The sequence below is a fragment of the Megascapheus bottae genome, chromosome 25 (genome assembly GCF_031878675.1).
Source record: "Megascapheus bottae isolate mThoBot1 chromosome 25, mThoBot2.hap1, whole genome shotgun sequence".
Taxonomy (NCBI): Eukaryota; Metazoa; Chordata; class Mammalia; order Rodentia; family Geomyidae; genus Megascapheus; species Megascapheus bottae.
The window spans coordinates 14,993,354-15,011,900 of record NC_143533.1 but is presented as its reverse complement, the minus strand read 5'-3'; the positions used below and the strand labels follow the sequence as shown (position 1 = coordinate 15,011,900).

General features: G+C 45.2%; 2 protein-coding genes across 5 annotated transcripts in view; both read right to left on the bottom strand.

Moving 5' to 3' along the window:
- Window positions 1–13,493, bottom strand: part of Rab27a (RAB27A, member RAS oncogene family) — a 42,650-nt gene extending 29,157 nt beyond the window's left edge. The window contains exon 1 of the mRNA XM_090358376.1: window positions 13,376–13,493. The gene's annotated coding sequence lies outside the window, so the exon portion shown is untranslated. The remainder of the gene's footprint in view (window positions 1–13,375) is intronic.
- Window positions 13,494–15,671: 2,178 nt separating this feature from the next.
- Pigbos1 (PIGB opposite strand 1) lies at window positions 15,672–18,540 on the bottom strand. 4 transcript variants are annotated; one of them, XM_090358375.1, is made up of 4 exons: window positions 18,282–18,533; window positions 17,609–17,671; window positions 16,565–16,770; window positions 15,672–15,966 (listed from the first exon to the last, which is right to left on the bottom strand). In XM_090358375.1, the coding sequence occupies exon 4, from the start codon at window positions 15,893–15,895 to the stop codon at window positions 15,731–15,733; it is 165 nt and encodes a 54-aa protein (XP_090214501.1). In that variant the 5' UTR covers window positions 15,896–15,966; window positions 16,565–16,770; window positions 17,609–17,671; window positions 18,282–18,533; the 3' UTR covers window positions 15,672–15,730. The 4 variants fall into 4 exon arrangements, with proteins under 4 accessions (XP_090214501.1, XP_090214499.1, XP_090214498.1 ...); XM_090358373.1 differs by lacking the exon at window positions 16,565–16,770 and having other exon boundaries at window positions 18,447–18,540; XM_090358372.1 differs by lacking the exon at window positions 16,565–16,770.
- Window positions 18,541–18,547: the final 7 nt, after the last annotated feature.

Genomic DNA, 18,547 nt, shown 5'->3' with positions numbered 1-18,547 from the left:
TGTGTGGAATAGAGTAGGTGGATACATTTATATATATACATATATACAAATATATATCATATATATAAATACATATATGTATATATACATGCAAATACATATATAAATATATACATATGTGTATATATATATATGATATAAATGAGCATTGTGGAAGTATGCTCATGATAAAAATTTTAAGAATTAACATGAAATAAAATTTAACATCCAACTGACTTCTGGAATAGTTTGGGGCACCATAATAGAAATTTCCCATGCTGGGCCGAGAGTGTGGCCTAGTAGTAGAGTGCTTGCTTCGCATACATGAAGCCCTGAGTTCAAATTCCTTGGGCCCACATAGACAGAAAAAGCCAGAAGTGGTGCTGTGGCTCAAGTGGTAGAATGCTAGCCTTGAGAAAGCTCAAGGACAGTGCTCAGATCCTGAGTTCAAGCCCAGAACTGGCCAAAAAAAAAAAAAAGGAAAGAAAGAAAGTTTCCCATGTTGTACCTCAGGATAGAAGACTTAGTATAAAGCAGATGGTTGAGTTCCTGAGCCCTGGAGACAGACTTCTAGCTCTATGTGATCTTGAGCAAATGATTTCACCTTCTCTGAATCACTGGCCTCCTCTGTTCAACAGGAATAATAACTGGATTATTCTGTAAGACTTAAATAATATGATTCCTACAAAATACTTAAAAGCATGTTTGGCCCATAAGAAACATCCAGTAATTGCTCTCATTAAGACACATTCATTTCTGTAAGAGACGGCTATACTTACCACATTGATCTCATGCTTCATTAGCTCATATTTCATTTTCCCAGTCTCATCTGGGCTGTAATTGGTAGACCTTTCTTAAACAAGATGTAAATGGGCACAAGGCAAGGTGGCTCACGCCTATAATCCTAGCTACTCAGTAGGGTGAAATCTGAGGATCCCAGTGCAAAGCCAGCCCAGGCACTAAAGAATGTGAGACTCTTATCTCCAATTAATCATTAGGAAACGGGAAGTGGGGCTGTTGCTCAAGGGGTAGGGCGATAGTCTTGAGCTGAAAAGTTCAGGGAAAACACCCAGGCCCTATGGTAGGGTGGTAGCCTTGAGCTGAAGAGCTCAGAGACAGTGCCCAAGCCCAGAGTTTAAGCCTCATGACTCCACCCACCCTCCCGCCAAAAAAAAACCCAAGATGTACCCCCATCCAGTATGCTGTCCCCTTTATGGAGGAAAAGAGGAAGAAGCACTAGGATTTGAACTCAGGGCCTCATGTTTGCTAAGTACTGAGCAATATCTCCAGCCTTTGTTGCTCTGGTTTTTCTTTTTTCTTTTTTTGCGCTGTCAGTGATGGTAGAAGAAGTCCTGCCTCCTTGGAAATCCCATGCTTAAACTGGGCAAATGATTTAAGCCTTCTGAGCCTGTTCCATGACCATAAAATGAAGGACAGTATCTGTTTTGAAAGGCTGTTGGGGATTAAATGAGTGAGTGTTTGCATAATCCCTGATACGTAAGGCGGCTGCAGCTACTTATTCAGCTGCACACTGTCATTATAAACACTACCAGCAATGGTAATAATGCATGATCTGGAGATCACCTCTAACTTGCTTTATAGAATGTGGGTCTCTAGCAGCTGACATATTTATCCTTTGCCCTACACAATTTGTTTCAGGAACTAAGACATACTAGAGAAATGCAATAGTTCAATATAGTTGGCTTCTCTATTGGGCAAAGACAGGAAGGTTTCCACTGTCATTTCATACAGGAGTTTTTTATATTGTAACAACTGTTTCTAAATGGGACGAGAGGCATTATCATGTCACCTCTCAAGATCTGCAGGCAATATACCTGAAATTTGTTCTTCACTGGTGTCTCATTTATTTCCCTCCTCATGACACTAGTCGAGCCCATCCCTAAAATGAAGCACGTTTAAGTTCATTTCTGTTATCCTAGCTACTCAAGAGACTGAGATCTGGAGGATCTTGGTTCAAAGTCAACCCAAGAGAAAAATCCACAACTCTCCATCTTCAAGTAGGCAACAAAAAGCTAGGCTGGAGGTGTGGCTCAAATGGGAGTACTAGCCAAGCAAGCCTCCCAAGGCCTGCATTTAAGTTCTAGTGGGGGCAGGGGGAATGGGGGAAGAAGCTGGGCACTAGTGACTCAGTAATCCTAGCTGCTCAGGAAGCTGAGATCTGAGGACTGCGGGTCAAAGCCAGCCCTGGCAGAAACGTCTGGGAAACTCCAAGTAACCTCGAGAAAACCAGAAATGGCCCTGTGTCTCCAAGTTGTAGAGTGCTAGCTCAAGCACAAAAGCTCAGGGACAGACCCAGAGCTTACCCAGACCCTGAGTTCAAGCCCCATGACCAACAACAAAAATCCATATGTGGGGCCAGGAACTTGGCCTAGTGGTTAAAGTGCTTGCCTAGCAAGCACGAAGACCCGGGTTCGATTCCTTGGTACCACATATATAGAAAAAGCTGGAAGTGGTGCTGAGGCTCAAGTGGTAGAGTTCTAGCCTTGAGAAAGTCCAAGGACAGTGCTCAGGCCCTGAGCTCAAGCCCAGGACTGGCAAAAAAAAAAAAAAAAATCCATATGTAAGGATTCTTACCACCAAACAAAATCCAATACCATATTTAATCTCAAAAGCTAAAGCACTTCACTACTTTTCAAATATAAATTACAGCCTGAAGTCACTTACCTCTTATACAACCTTTCTTATAGAACATTTGTTATAAGCCAAGTTACACACCTAGGGTTAGAAAACCCAAAGGATCCCAAATCACTCAAAGCCAAAGTTTGTGAACTTTGCGTAGAAACAGGAAGGAAGTGGAGACCTCTCTATTCTAAAGATCCTCACGCTCTCTCCACATATTTCTACATTCATACTGCCCACATCTCTACTCAGTGCTCAAGGCCTATGACCACAAAACCTCCAGAAGCCTTGAGGGTGATTTGGCTCAACCAAGTAGGGCAGGAGTGAGTGAGTTTAAACCCACGGTTTCATGCACATTTGGGGCAGTTCTGACCTCACATGGGTCTCTGGGTCAGGATCTTGGGGAGGGAGGCACTGTTCAGGAACATCATGGTTGTGAACAAATTTGAAAGCCACTGTTCAAGGGAGATTGACAGCCAGCAAGGTGCACAGCTAAGAGCTAGGCAAGGCACCAGCCTCAGGCTGCAAGTGTCCAGCAGGAATCACAGTATCTGCTTGGCAGGATGGAATGAGGTTATGGGTACTGCCCTTCCCCCACGGTGCTACTCGAGCACGCACACAGCATGTGGGACCCTCTTATCTAAACTGCTGACACCAGCTCCTGTTTAGAATAAATGTCACTAAGGAAAACAGGTGGCCACTTTAGGTTAAAGCCCCCAGGTTAATGAGGCATCAACTGCAAAGGCCCAGGCTACCAGATTTCATCAATGACTGGGTGGCAAAATGTACCAGGGGAAGGTAGCTCTCCCACTCAGCACCCATCCACATGACCAAGATGGCTTGCAAAATAGACTTCCCTTCCCCCCCTCTTCCTTGTGTCAGATTGAGCAGTTCTGGGTGGAGCTGAAAATCTACATTTCCAACAATTTGCGGGGGAGGGGGGGTACTGCTGCACCCAGAACCCCACTTTAATCATCACTGTTGTGGAGGGGTTTATTCTAGAGCCCCAGTAGCTAATGTCTAACTGACACCAGATTATAACAAAGAGGAAAGTTATGCCTTGGGCTATTTCCTGTTTGAGACCAGATGGGTTACCTACACATAAACAAAAAAAGTAAGAAACCAGCAGTGTCCCAAGCCTGGCAGGACTCACAGTCTCTACGGCCCTCCAAGTCCCATAGAGGGTTTCTGTTGTTGATGTTGTTTGTTGTTTGTTTTTACAAGAGGAAATAAGTGCCTAGCACTTGTGGCTCAAATATGTAATCCTGGTTACTCAGGAGGCTGAGATCTGAGGATCAAGATTTGAAGCCAGCCCTGGCTGGAAAGTCTAAGAGGCTCCTAACCAATTAACCAGCAAAAAGAAAAAACAAAAACAACAAAACAAACAAACAAACAGAAGTGGAGCTGTGGCTCAAGTGGTAGAGCTAGTCTTGAATAAAAAGGCTCAGAGACATTGCCAGGCCCTGAGTTTAAGACATACATACACACACACACACACACACACACACACACACACACACACACACACACACATACACACACACATACACACACACATACACACACATACACACACACACACACATACACACACACATACACACACACATACACACACATACACACACACATACACACACACATACACACACACATACACACACATACACACACACATACACATACACACACATACACATACACACACACACATACACACACACATACACACACACACACACACACACACACACACACACACACACACACACACACACACACAGAGCACTCAAGTCCCTGAAAAGTAAAGCAAGTCTGCTTAGCAGTTCTACATTTCTTGTATCAATAAATGGGCATTCCGGGTTTAGTTCTGAAAATAAAAAGAATTCCATAGAACTGACAGTAGCAATCATCTGTAACTGCTGGGTTATTCACTCATTCGTTATCAATTCACCAGCATTGTAGCCATTAATTATTCTAGGTTCTCAGCAATCATTGACAAAGCAGAGTCTTTTCTGAAGAAGAAACAGAGTAAACAAGGAAACACAAAGATAAACTCAGCCAGCCACACTGGGGGTGGAGGGTGAGGGAGAGACACCTCACACTTGTAATCGTAGCTACTCTGGAGATCCAGAGGCAGTTTGAGGCAGTCCAGGTTAAAAAGTCCGGAAGACTTTTATCTCCAAAATAGCCAGAAAAAAAAAAAAAAGCAGGTTTAGGGCTGCAGCTCAAGTGGTAGAGCACCAGCTAGATGTGAGGACATAAATTCAAACCCTGAGACTAGTAAATAATAATAATAATAATGATAATAATAATTTTGAATAATAAAATAAGGACTATGAAGCCTACAGAATATAATAATGAGCACTGGACACTGCTTTGAACAGAGTACTCAAGAAGGCTTCTTTTGAGTGACTCCATGACGTCACTCCATGAGTGACTCTAAATGACGTCAAAGGAACCACCATGGCAAGTGCTTAGATGTCTAGATTACTTTAACCTAGGGGAAAACCCACAATGTGCTTGTTAATTCACTGTGATAGTTCAGAAGGACTCAGGAAGGTAACTTAGTGTCTGGTAATGATCCATCTAAAAGTCACTTCCTGGGGCTGGGAGTTTGGCCTAGTGGTTAAAGTGCTTGCCTAGCATGCATGAAGACCCGGGTTCGATTCCTTGGCACCACATACATAGAAAAAAGCCGGAAGTGGTGCTGAAGCTCAAGTGGTAGAGCTCTAGCCTTGAGAAAGTCCAAGGACAGTGTTCAAGCCCTGAGCTCAAGCCCAGGAATGGTAAAAAAAAATAAAAAAATAAAAAAAAAATAAAAGTCACTTCCTTTGAGCACTAAAGTCAAGACAGTTTAGGTCTGCCCACCTCCCAAATGGTCATAAACAAGAAATGGCAGTAGCAGAATACCAGAGGCTCATGCCTATAATTATAGCTATTCAGGAGGCTGAGATCTAAGGATTGAAGCTTGAGGCCCCTGGGAGCTACTCTTTTAAGACTCTTGTCTCCAATTAGTCAATAGACTGGAGGTATGGTTCCAGTAGAGAGCTCCAGCCCTTAACGGGGGAGGGGGGAGCCAAGTGAGAGTTTAGGGGCATGAATTCAAGCCCCAGTGTCAGCACCAAACTGAAAGAACAAAGAAAGAGAGAGAGAGAGAGAGAGAGAGAGAGAGAGAGAGAGAGAGAGAGAGAGAGAGAGAGGGAGAGGGAGAGGGAGAGGGAGAGGGAGAGGGAGAGGGAGAGGGAGAGAGAGAGAGAGAGAGAGAGAGAGAGAGAGAGAGAGAGAGAGAGAGAGAGAGAGAGAGAGAGAGAGAGAGAGAATTATCAGCATAATAGCATCCAAAGAACCGGCAGGAATCCACAAACCTGCCTCCTACAACCCTCTCTCCCTGTCTTAACCCTATGGCCTAAGGCCCAGCTCTGAACCTCAGAGGTAGAAGGAGACTGGGCAGCCTGGCCTCCAAGGCCTTTGAAGGCAGATCTTAAATTACACAACCCTGTCTTGTAACAAGTTAGGTTTCCTTATCTAAGTGGCTGATGAGTCAGGGAGTGGTTTCTGTCACAACTCTAAACTTGGAGAGCTCTGGTTAAGCAGGAAATGGTGTGCTAATGAAGAAACTGTCTGGTCTTGCTATTTTTGTGGCACCTTCTTCCCAATGGCAGGAGAACTCAGAAAGCAATGCTACTGATGAGTTGATACCACTGCCCAGGTCCCCACTCTCCCAGGTCTCTCTGGCAGACCATCAAGGCCCTTGGTCCATCTTCTCACTTCCTAATATTAATTTCTTGGGATTTTTTTTTTTTTGGTTGGTAGTAGAGCTTGAACTTGTGGCCTGGGTGCTATCCCTGTGCTCTTTTGCTTAAGACTAGTGCTCTACCACTGAGCCACAGAGCCACTTCTAGTTTTCTGGTGGTTAATTGGAGATGAGTCTCATGACTTTCCTACCTGGGATGGCTTTGAACTGTGATTCTCAAATCTCAGGCTCCTGAGCAGCTAGGATTACAAGGATGAGCCATGAGCCTGTTGCTAGTTTTCTCCAGAGTCCACACTGCTAGGGGGGCAATCTGGCTCCCCAGAAGGACCTCAGTCCACAAGATCTCTGAGCGCAGTGGTTCTCCGACCCCTCCCCTTGCTCCTCATCAGTAATGGCCATTGACAATACAGAGAGAGTACTTGGGTCCTAGCCCTCATTTAGCCACTCAGACTTGGGATGGGAGAGGTTAGCAAGACAACAATGTCAGAGTCAGGGTCAGTCAAGTTCATGTACTGGACAGTATGTGAATCTCAGGAAACTTCAAGGCACAAAGACTCAGAAACTTCAATGCAGGGTTTCTTGGTGACAAGTCTTCATTGCTCTTTGGTGTTGTAGAAAACTGTGTCATCTCTGGCCTCTGACCCTCCAAGTGCCAAGAGTAACTTCCCCATTGTGAACAGTGAAAATGTCTCAAGACGTTACAAAATATCCCTCACACATTAAGAAGGAGAGGGGCAAAAACCACTGCCAGGTAGAATGCACACAACTAGTCATCAACCATACAGAGGCTAAGAATCCCACTGCTGCTTGACTCTTCTGCCTCTAAGTAGAAACCCTGAGACACAGAGTTGAGTCAGTCTCTGAAGAAAAGCCACAGCCATCTCCTAACCTTGTGCCTTGAGCACAGAACAGTAACAGAGAGTTACCCAACATTCTGACAAGAAAATTCAAGCCCAGCACAAACAGCAGTTTGGCCATTTTTGGAACCAACTGTCAGGGACACATAAAGACACTAACTCATCTTTTGAAGGGCTGCTAGATCTTACCACTTCTTACTGGGGGTTACATTCTTTTTTTTTTTTTTTGCCAGTCCTGGGCTTGAGCTCAGGGCCTGAGCCCTGTCCTTGGACTTTCTCAAGGCTAGAGCTCTACCACTTGAGCCTCAGCACCACTTCCAGCTTTTTTTCTGTGTATGTGGTAGCGAGGAATCGAACCTGGGTCTTCATGCATGCTAGGCTAGCACTTTTAACCACTAGGCCAAACTCCCGGCCCCCTGGGGGTTACATTCTTAAAACAGTGAGAGTCATAATGAAAACCAATCACACACAGCAAGAAACAAAACCTGACTACAATTGGATTACATTTTAAAATTCTTAGGGAACACAAAAGAACAGTTGAATTTACAACCTATGTGTCTCCTCCCTCCTCCATTTGGAGGCAACTAAGTGAAGAATGAAGCTACTCTATTATTAGGTTTAGCTAGCCAAGGCCTTGTTTTTGCTTTTAGTGATACAAATATCCAGGAGATATGAGACAAGGATACCAGATAGGATGTGACCAGCCACTCACTAACGTGGTGGGTTGAACTGCAGCAAATAAGAACACAGTGATTTTTTTTGGTCTCTTGGCAACCAATTTTATTATGTTTTAACCAGGCAGCTGATATGACTGTGTGAATTAACCAATGAAGTTATGACAAAACAAGATTAGTGAGTGTGAATATTGTTTTTCTAATGTCAGACAAAGTATGTTCATTTTCAAGGCTGCCATATGATATGGCTAGAAATAACCTTAAAATGTTAATATGAAAATAATATCCACTGGTCTTAAAATGACAATTCTATCTCTACTATTGGAGAATCATAGCCCAGGCCAGGCCGTACATAAGTTGAGATTCTACCTCAAAAATAACTAAGTCATAAAAGGGCTAGAGGTATGGTCAAGTGATAGAGTAACCTGCCTGGCACACTTGAGGCCTGGATTACAACCTCTAACAGCCCTCCCCCATAAAAGGTAGATACATGCTTAGTCACCAAAATGAGAATGGTGACATTCTTTGGACATTATCATGATTAATGCATTTTCTGTTTACAAACATGATCTCTGACTTAGGCTGATTACAGTTCTGTTTTGAAGGTAGGCATGATAGTTCACACTTCTAATTGTAGTACTTGGGAGGCAAAGACAGGAGGATCATAAGTTAGAGGCCAGTCTTGGCTCCATAAAAATTCTGCGGTAGTTGATGTTAGTGAGAGCTTGTCTCAAAAAAAAAAAATGAATTTTGAAATAAGTAGCAAATGTTTTTAGAGAAAGTATATCCCAGTATTGCACAGAATATATGTACATTTCTACTAGGATTGTGGACATGGGCCACCAGTGCCCAGCTTAAATAAATTATTTTTTAAGTATTTGCCATGGGCAAGGCCCTGGGTTAAACATCCTGTACCAAAAAGAAAAGGAAAAAAAGAAAAAGAAAAGAAAAGCAAGTAAGCAAACAAGCAAGCAAGGAGGATTCCATAAACAAGGGCAGTAGGAAGAGTAGCTAGCTAAGGCACTAAGTAGGAGGACTTCTCAAGAGTAAAATAAAATGCACTGGGTACCAAGGCTCACATCTGTAATCCTAGCTACTCAGGAGGCTGAGATCTAAGGATCATGGTTCAAAGTCAGTCTGGGAATAAAAGTTCATGAAACTCATCTCCAATGAACCACCAGAAAACCCAGAGTGGCACTGTGGCTCAAGCGGTAGAGCACTAGCCTTGAACTGAAGAGCTCAGGGACAGTTCCCAGGCTTACAGTTCAAGCCCCACAGGTGACAAAAAAAAAAAAAAAGAGTAAGATATAAAAGTAAAAAAAAAAAAATACAGATGTTTCAGGGAAATACAGAGGTTATTAGACCTGGATCATACAAGAATAAAATACTGCCAACTGCACCACAGCTCTAGGTGGCCACAAGTCAAAGGCTTCCTTCCTGTTCTACATGCCTCACCAAAGGGACACAAAGTTAATTACAAATCCTCTATCTCTGCCGGCGATTCAGAGCTCACGTCTGCTCCCAAGATAATCAGCTTAGGGGAAACAAGATCATAAACTCAAATTTCCTGACCAAGAGGCTGAGGAACCAATGTAGTTCTAGCAAATCTTCAAGAAGCAAAAAGGGAAAGCTGTAGAGGGAAAATTTACTCCTTGCAAAAGAGTCTCATTTTAGCAATGGCAAGACAGACTCCTGGGTGACAAGTGTGGGAAGAGGTTCAGATTTTAAAATCTGCAAGCCCTGTTTTATGTTTCAGGAGGTATTAAATCTACTATAATTTATTAGAAAAAAGATGTGTATCTCCCATAGATGTCAAAATAATTCATCTTTTCTACTGAGATTATATTAGAACATTTTCCAAGGTAAGTTTAAATAATAAAGCAAGATGGGGTTTCATTTTTAAATTATATATAAAATGATTCAATATGCTTTCTAGATAGAATTAATTGCATACTCACTCAAATACAGACAAATAACAGAAGTAGGACAGAGTAGTATGTGTCAAGACTTGCTGAGAAAAATCCAATATATAGATTAGATGTTTCCAATGATGACAATAAATCTGGGTTTATTTATAACAATGTACGTTCAGCAAGAACAATGCAATAAACACTTATTAAGGAGCACTTAAACACCTTGCAAGACAACACTCAAAAATAAGCTGTCTCCAGGATATTACAATCTAGTTGTGGAAATGAGGCCAACCATACACAGAAACGGTCAACAGTTTAAGGTACTTGCGTAACTAAGCACCAAGGGTTGGTAATTTTTGTAAGAAGCCACAGAAAGATCAATTCATTGTGGTATGCAATAGTCATCAAGAAAATAGTATTGTTGGCCAGGTATCAGTGGTCCAAGTCTGTAATCCTACCTTCTCAAGAGGATGAGATTGGAGGATAGAGGTTTGAAGCCAGCCCAAGCAGACAAACCTGAAATTCTTATCCCCAATGAACCAGCAAAACCCCAGAAGTAGAGGTATTCCTCCAGCAGTAGACTGTCAGTGTCAAGTGAAAAACTAAGCAAAGCTTAAGGGCCTGAGTTCAAGTCCCAGAATCAGTGTGTATGTGCAGAAAGAAAGAAGGAAGGAAAGCCAGGCATGGTGGCTCACACATGTAATCCTAGCTACTAAGAAGCCTGAGATCTGAGGATCACCATTCAAAGCCAGCCCCAGCACTAAAGTCGAAGAGACCCTTATCTCCAATTAACCACCAGAAAACCAGAAGTCGGGCTGTGGCTCAAGGGGTAGGGCGGTAGCCTTGAACTGAAGAACTATGGGACAAGGCCCAGGCTCAGAGCTCAAGCCCCAAACAGGCAAAAAAAAAAAAGGGGGGGGAGGGGGCCGGGAGTTTGGCCTAGTGGTTAAAGTGCTTGCCTAGCATGCATGAAGACCCGGGTTCGATTCCTCGGTACCACACACATAGAAAAAAGCCGGAAGTGGTGCTGAGGCTCAAGTGGTAGAGCTCTAGCCTTGAGAAAGTCCAAGGGCAGTGCTCAGGCCTTGAGCTCAAGCCCAGGACTGGCAAAAAAAAAAAAAAAAAAAAAAAAAGAAGGGAGGGAGATGGAAAAAAGAAAGGAAGGAAGGGACAGACATTTATATTTCCTTGAATTTCCAAAAAAACATTTTATTTCTACACTAGCCAAAGAGGCACACATACAGGAGGAAGGTACACTGGTGGCCCTGTCCAGGCCACAGAGCAGAAGGCTACCCACCTCTCACTATACTTAATTTTCCTCATTCCAAGAGGATCATTATCTAAGGGGAAGTAGGAAGAAGGGAAGGTCTTAGGAGATAGTATATGTGGACATTCTTTCTCTTAGAAAAAATAAGAAGAGGCAGACGCTGGTGGCTCAGGCCACCTAGCTACTTAGGTGGCTGAGACTTGAGGACCATGGTGCAAAGCCAGCCTGGGGCACTAAAGTCTGGGAGACTCTCCAATTAACCACCAGAAAACTGGAAGTGGCACTGTGACTCAAGTGAGAGCACAAGCCTTGAGCTGAAGAGCTCAGACACAGAACCCAGGCCCAGAGTTCAAACTCCACAACCAACCAAAAAGAAGGAGGAGGAGGAGGAGGAGAAGGAGGAAAAATAAGAAATAGCAGAGCGAGTATCAATGGCCCAATCTCCCATTCCATGTTTAGTCCTTCAACATAAACTTTTTGAGTACTTTGAATATGTCTCAGCAACCATTCCATGTGCTATGGTCAAATTCCTGGTGTTTATGGAGCTTAAGAGTCTACCAGTGGGAGCCAAATTGTGTATGTATAATGACAGGCTAGAAATATTTCCAAGAAAAACAAGCCAAGGTAAGGGACAGAAAATTGTGGAAAGGAGGAAGGATGTACTATTAGGTGAGGTAACCAAAGAAGGCCACTCTAAAAATTGACTTTAGACGTGAATGGAACAAGTGTGAAAGCCTTAAGCATAAGAAGGAAGAGCATGCCAGCAGAGAAAAGGATGACAGAAGTTAAAGCCACTTGCCATGGAAGGGCTTTATAGACTATCATTCTTGAATAGGAACTTTTGAGCAGAGCTGGTGACCTGGTGCTCACTGGCTGCTGGGCTAAGGGACTGGGGTGGAAGCTGGAAAGTCCTTAGGAAATAGTGGTGGTGACCCAGGTCTGAGAGAAGATGAGCAGTGGATGGGAGCAGGGGAGTAGGGTGAAGTGGTCCTCATGTTAAACATATCCTTGAGGTAAAATCCTTGACATTTGTGAGGAATTATTCAACAGAGGGTAGGAGAAAGAAGAGAATCAAAGGCAATTCCAGGGTATACACTCTATAAGCCGCTAGCAGAGTAAAAATTGCCTCTTACTAAGATGGGAAAGACCAAGAGAAAAGCAGGCTTGAGAAGGAAAATCAGAAGTTTGTCTCCTAGAGAATATTTCCCATTTCAGAAAACTCTCACATCTGTTCTAAAACCAAAACCAAGAGCTGATCTTAAATTCCACATGAACATTCAAGGACTCAGAGGGCTCTGCAGGACTCATGCATTCTGAGCTCAAAACTTACTACGTAGTTATAATCATCCAGACTAGACTGGGGTGAGGGGGTGTAGCTCAAGTGGTAGAATACCTGACTAGCAAGCACGAAGTCTTGAGTTCAAACCCCAGAAATGAGAAGAAAAAGTGGGGGGGGAAAAGGTGGGGTTAAGGGGAGGAGGGAGGATGAAGCAGGAATAAAAACCAAGATAAGACACCAAAAAGAACAATCCTTGGTCAAGTTCTTTCTTACATTAAGCTTTCTTCACTTCTTAACAAACTAGAGAAGCCCCAATTTCTAGACTGTAATTTCCCTCTCAAATTAGTTTTTAGGAAACAACTACAAAAGGCTTAGATGGCATAATTATCTGTTACACACACACACACACACACACACACACACACACAGTACCTAACTGATCACCCCACTATAAAGGGAGGATTCCTCCAGGAGGGAGAGCAGCTGTCAGCCCATAGGGGAAAGAGGAAGATTGTGCGGCCATGTGGGGCTCCGGTGAAGGGCAGGGGTCCAAAGCCTGGGGCAACCACCCAACAGCTCACAGGACTTTCCTGACCCACCAGACCGGCAGCGATGGTGCTGTGGCCGAAGGGACTGAAACCTGTCGTGGCACCCCTGGCAGCAGGCGTGACGGGGAGCCTGGTGGCCAGGCAGGGCTTTTCTGCCTACCTGACAGTCCAGCCTGTCACCCCAGGTGCAAAGATAGGAAGTCATCCTGCTGGAAACAGGTGTGAGGATAGACACGGTGGACGTGGAGGGGGGTCCAGGCCTTCCTCTCCCCCCACACAGTGAGCTGTCTTAACCCTTCCGAGTCCCTGGCACACAGGTGCCACCGGGGGGGCCCCTGGGGTCATCAGTGCAGGGGGCTGTGCTGCAGGCCGGGGGAGGGGCGGCGGTTCCGGACGCCTGGTCGGGCCTCTGATCCCCGGTTTTAGGGTGCCTCCCCGCCTCCCGCCCTGCGCGTCCTCACCTGGCACGGCCCGGTGGTTGTGTCCCCCGTGGTCCCGGTGGTCGTCGTCGTCGTCGTGTGTCCACGTTCCCTCCTTGGGTCTGGGTCCACTGACTGCTGCCTTTTTTTTGGGGGGGGGTGCTCGGTGGTGATATTTTCCGTCTGGCCGCACATCACTTCCCGTGGAGGAGAGGAGGCGGGGCGGGCCTCTCCCTCCCTCCTCCTCCCGCCACCTGGGGCTCCCCCACACACACCGACACACATTGGGGAGGGGACACGGCGGGAGGGGACCGCACTGACACCGAGGTGGCAGGGCAGGGGGAGGCATTCACACCGCGACCCCGGGACCGAGATCTCCCACAGAACCCCGAGATCCCTACAGAGCCCTGGCGAAGCCTTGGGAGGGGGCGTTAGGGTGCGGCCATGAGGGGTGCGGCCCGCGTGCCACCCCCCCCCTCCCGCGAAAGTGTGCACAGAAGACAAAGTTGAAAACATCCCCGGGCAAGGCACCCCCCGCCCCTCCCAGAAGAAAAATCATCCAAGGCTGGGAGAAAAAGGCAAACAGGGTCTCGGCCCCGCAGCAAAATCAGTCTGGACTGGAGAGGAAGAGAGAAGGCGAGGCCCGGGCGGCAGAACCGTGTCCTCCGCGCCCCCCCTGCGGCCGTCTCCGCTCAGCGCGCCCGGGGCCTCGGTCCGGGCCACCAGGATCTCCCAGCAGCAGCGGGGCCGGTCATCCCCCGCGCCGTGCTTCTGTGACTCGCTCATCTCCTGTGCATGCATGTATCCATCCATCCATCCGTTCGTTCATTCAGTGAGCCAGGCAGTAGGTTAGTCTAGAGAGGGGGCAATAAGCAACTAGATAAATGGTTCCTCGTTCTCAAGGCTTACTTGAAAGGTAGAAAAGGGCAGGGAGGGGTAGGGGAGACTAGATATGGTGGTGCAGGCTTGGCAAGAAATCCAGAGGCTCATAATTTGAAGCCAATCAGAAAGGAGGGGAAAAGTTTATGAGACCTCACCTCAATAAACAAGCGGGAAGTGCTGGCCCACATCCATAATGCTAAACTATGTAGAAAGGATGATGGTCCAAGGTCCGAAAAGGCCACATGGCCTTGGATTCATATTCCAGTACAGACATTAAAAATAGGAGTTGGGGGCCAGTGGCTCACACCTATAATCCTAGCTACTTCAGAGGCTGAGATCTGAGAATGGCACTTCAAAGCCAGCCGGAGCAGAAAAGTCCCCGAGAGACTCGATCAACCTCTGAAAAACTGAAAGTGGTGCTGTGGCTCAAGTGGCAAAGCACTAGATTTGAGCACAAATAGGCTCAGGACCGGCACCCAAGCTGAGTTCAAGCCCCACCACCACCAACAACAACAAATTTAAAAGTTAAGTAGGAACTCCAGTACATTATGATGAGCCTTAATAAGGAAAATTAAAGGGACTCATGGGTAGATGTGTAGTGGTACATGCCTTCGGTATCAGTTGCTCCAAATGCAACATAGCTAGACTCTGTTGCCAAAAATATAAAATGTCTTTGAAATACATAAAAGTGTCACCAAAATCATTCAACTGTTTCTAAGACCAAAAGAAAAATATCAAAAGTTCACACTTAATGGGATACTAATTAAATCTCACGTTTGGACCTTGAAATTTTCATTTTTCTTAATAAAGGAAATCCCTACAGCTGGATGCCAGTGGCTATCCCCTATAATCCTAGCTACTCAGGAGGCTCAGATCTGAGGACTGAGATTTGAAGGCAGCACAGGCAGACAAATTGGACTCTTCAATTAAATATCAAACAGCTGGAAATGGAAGTGTGACTCAAATGACAGCCATGAATGAAAAATCTAGGGAAAACCAGGACCTGAGTACAGCCCCAGTACAGGCACGCACAAGCAAACAGACACACACACCACATAGAAAAAAAATTATATATATATATATATATTTATCAGCCTTGATAAAAGGCAAAACAAATAAAAATATAGTACACATTAATGCCTTTTTTTTTTTTTGCCAGTCTTGGGGCTTGAACTCAGGGCCTAGGCACTGTCCTTGGACATATTTCGCTCAAAGCTTGACACCCTGCCACTTGACCTACAGCGCCACTTCTGGCTTTTTCGTGAATGCTAGGTAAACACTCTACCATTAGGCCATGCTCTGGGCCCATACAGCTATTTTTAACTGAATGTGGTGATTCATGCCTTGAATCCTAGCCCTCAGGAGGCTAAGGCAGGAGGACATCATGTTCAAAGCCAACCTAGGCTATTTTGCAAGACTCTGACTTAAAAAAAAAAAAAGTGCCAACTTAAAATGATTTAAATTCATCACTCTAGATTTATTTAAGGAACTATTACAGTTCGATGACAAACAGCATCAACTTCTCTTCTCTTCTGATTCTTGTACCAGTTTCATCTTTCGTCTTAATTCCTCCTGATCTCTGGAATATTGTTCCAATATTGGCTGGTAAATATATATTCCTCCAGCGATTCCGAGGATGGCAGAAAAAAGCATTTGTGGAAGAGTCAGCCTTCCAAACATGGTTGCAACACAGCCTAATACAAAGGTGGTGTTGAAAAATTTTATCTGAAGTACAGCCAAACTCTTCAGCTCTGTGTACAAAGAAGATGGGAAGTAAGGCAAGAACGTCGTGTGTTGTTTACTTCTGTATACATGCCTTAGTAATACACAAATGGAAGCAAGCCTTAAAATACCCTCCTGGCACTTTTTTCTTTCTTTTGTAGACCAACATAGTTTTCTGTATTGTCACCCAGGAACTTAATTCATTTCTATGCCCCATGATTTCACTGTTCCATCAATGATGAATAAATGTCAAAGGATAATTAGTCTTTATTTATTTATTTATTTTGCCAGTGCTGGGCTTGAGCTCAGGGTGTGAGCACTGTCCTTGGGTTTTCTCAAGGCTAGAGCCCTACCACTTGTACCACAGCACCATTTCTGGCTTTTTTCTATTTATGTGGTACTGAGGAATCAAACCCAGGATTTTGTGCATGCTAGGCAAGCACTCTACCACTAGGCCAAACTCCTGGCCCCTAGTCTTTATTTTTATACGAATCAAACAATACCCTCTTATAACTGCATGGCACTGCTTTGCTCTGACACGAACAATGTTTAATAATATGTAAGCAACATTGATTGTAAAAAGACATATAAATATATAGGAAATAGCCCACTGCTGGTAGCCCATACCTGTAATCCTAGCTACTCAGGAAGCTGAGATCTGAGGAACGAAGTTTCAAACCAGTCCAGACAATAAAGTCCATGACTTTTATCTCCAACTAACTAGCAAAAAGCTAAAGTGAAGGTATAGCTCAAGTGACAGATTGCCAGTTTTGAGTGGAAAAAGCACTAAGGCTAAGCACTCAGGGCCTGAGTTCAAGCTCCAAAATGAACATCTAAGTAAATAAAAGATAGGAAACAAGGATTAAGGCATGTAGTGGCCCTCTTCTTCTTCTTCTTTTTTTTTTTTTTTTGGCCAGTCCAGGGGCTTGTACTCAAGGCCTAAGTACTGTCCTTGGGCTTTCTCAAGGCTAGCACTCTACCACTTGAGCCACAGCACCACTTCTGATATTTTTTTTTCTATATATGTGGTAGCGAGGAATCAAACCCAGATCTTTGTGCATACTAGGCAAGCACCCTATCACTAGGCCAAACTCCTGGTCCCAGTTAATTCTCTATTACAGAATGTGCTCAGTGGTTTTAAACAGGTCAAGTTTTTAAATGGTAAAAGAAAGGGAAAAGATCGTGAACGTTTTACATCTTCAAAGTCATACCACAAAACTTAGTACAACAGCTGAAATTAAAAAAAAAAAAAGCTGAATGTAATTGTGTCTAGAAATCTAATCAAGAAGCAAGAGAAATGGCAAAGCACACTTTTCATTTGTACTACTCATGGTTTTCTTTTTGGCAACATTTACAATAAAAATGGCGCTTTTGGGGGGGGGGTCAGTCGTAGGGTTTGAATTATCCCTGAGCTCTTCAGCACAAGGCTAGCGCTCTGCCACTTTCAAATATGGCTCTTTAAGAAACTAAAAGAGCCAGGTGCGGAGGCTCATGCCTATAATCCTAGCTAACTCAGGAGGCTGAGATCTGAGAATCGAAGTTCAAAGCCAGCTCAGGCAAAAAAGGACCTGAGACTCTTTTATCTCCAAAACTAAGAGTGCCTGCTTGCCCAATGTGAGGCCCTCAGTTCAAACGCAGTGCAATCAAATAATGAAACATTTTAAAACCTACTTGAGCGGCAAGACAAGAGAATCACAGTTCAACGTCAGCCCAGACAAATGTGTGAGATCCTATCTGAAAAACAAAACAACAATTGTAAGGGACTGGAAGCATAGCTCAGTTGGTAGAGAGCTAGCCAAAGAGCCTAAGGTACGGGGTTCAAGTCAAAATCTTGGACCAATAACTGTCTTTTTTTTTTTTTTTTTTGCCGTTCATTTTGTAGGGAGGTTAGACTTAGTAACAAACTGACACCAGTGGAAAGCAGCAACCGGAAGAATCTGCAAGTGGAACCTCCCAGGTTGCGGCACTCCTTGCCAACAACGCCTTCGTATCTGGGTAGATTGTGGATTTGTTTCCCAGAGGTGACCCGGCGCCCACCAAAACCCCGAGGTGGCAAAAAAAAAAAAAAAAAAAAACCCAAAAAAACAAAACCGCAAGTGGCAGAAGGCGCGCTCAGGACCCACACGCCCTCGCATGTCCTTGCAATAATCCAGTAATCCGCGAAAGGCAGGCCGGGGTCCTCCCAGGCCCTGCTCACCCAGCGGCGCGCTCCCGCTCCCGCGCACGCGCAGCACGCGGGCCTCCGCTCTACGTCGGAACCCCACGCTAAGTTACCGCCCAACCAACCAACCCGGACAAGTGCCCACGTCGCGCGGCGTCGCGCCGCCCTTCTCGCTGTCGTTACCCGTGGCTGACGCCCGCCCGTCCGGCGCGCCCTCGGCTCGGCCCCGGCCCCGCTGACCCCCGCCTCGCCCGCCCCGTAGAGGTGACAGCCCGGCAACTTCCGGCCAGCGAAGCAGTCCGCCTTCTGGGACTCGGGGGACTGCGGCGCGGATAAAGGGACCCCGACCCGTTGTGGCACCGCGTGATGTGACGAGGCTCGAAGCCGCGGCACCAGGGCGTGAAAACCACTTGGCGAGCGGTCGCCCGGCGCCTCCTTCCCGCGCTCTG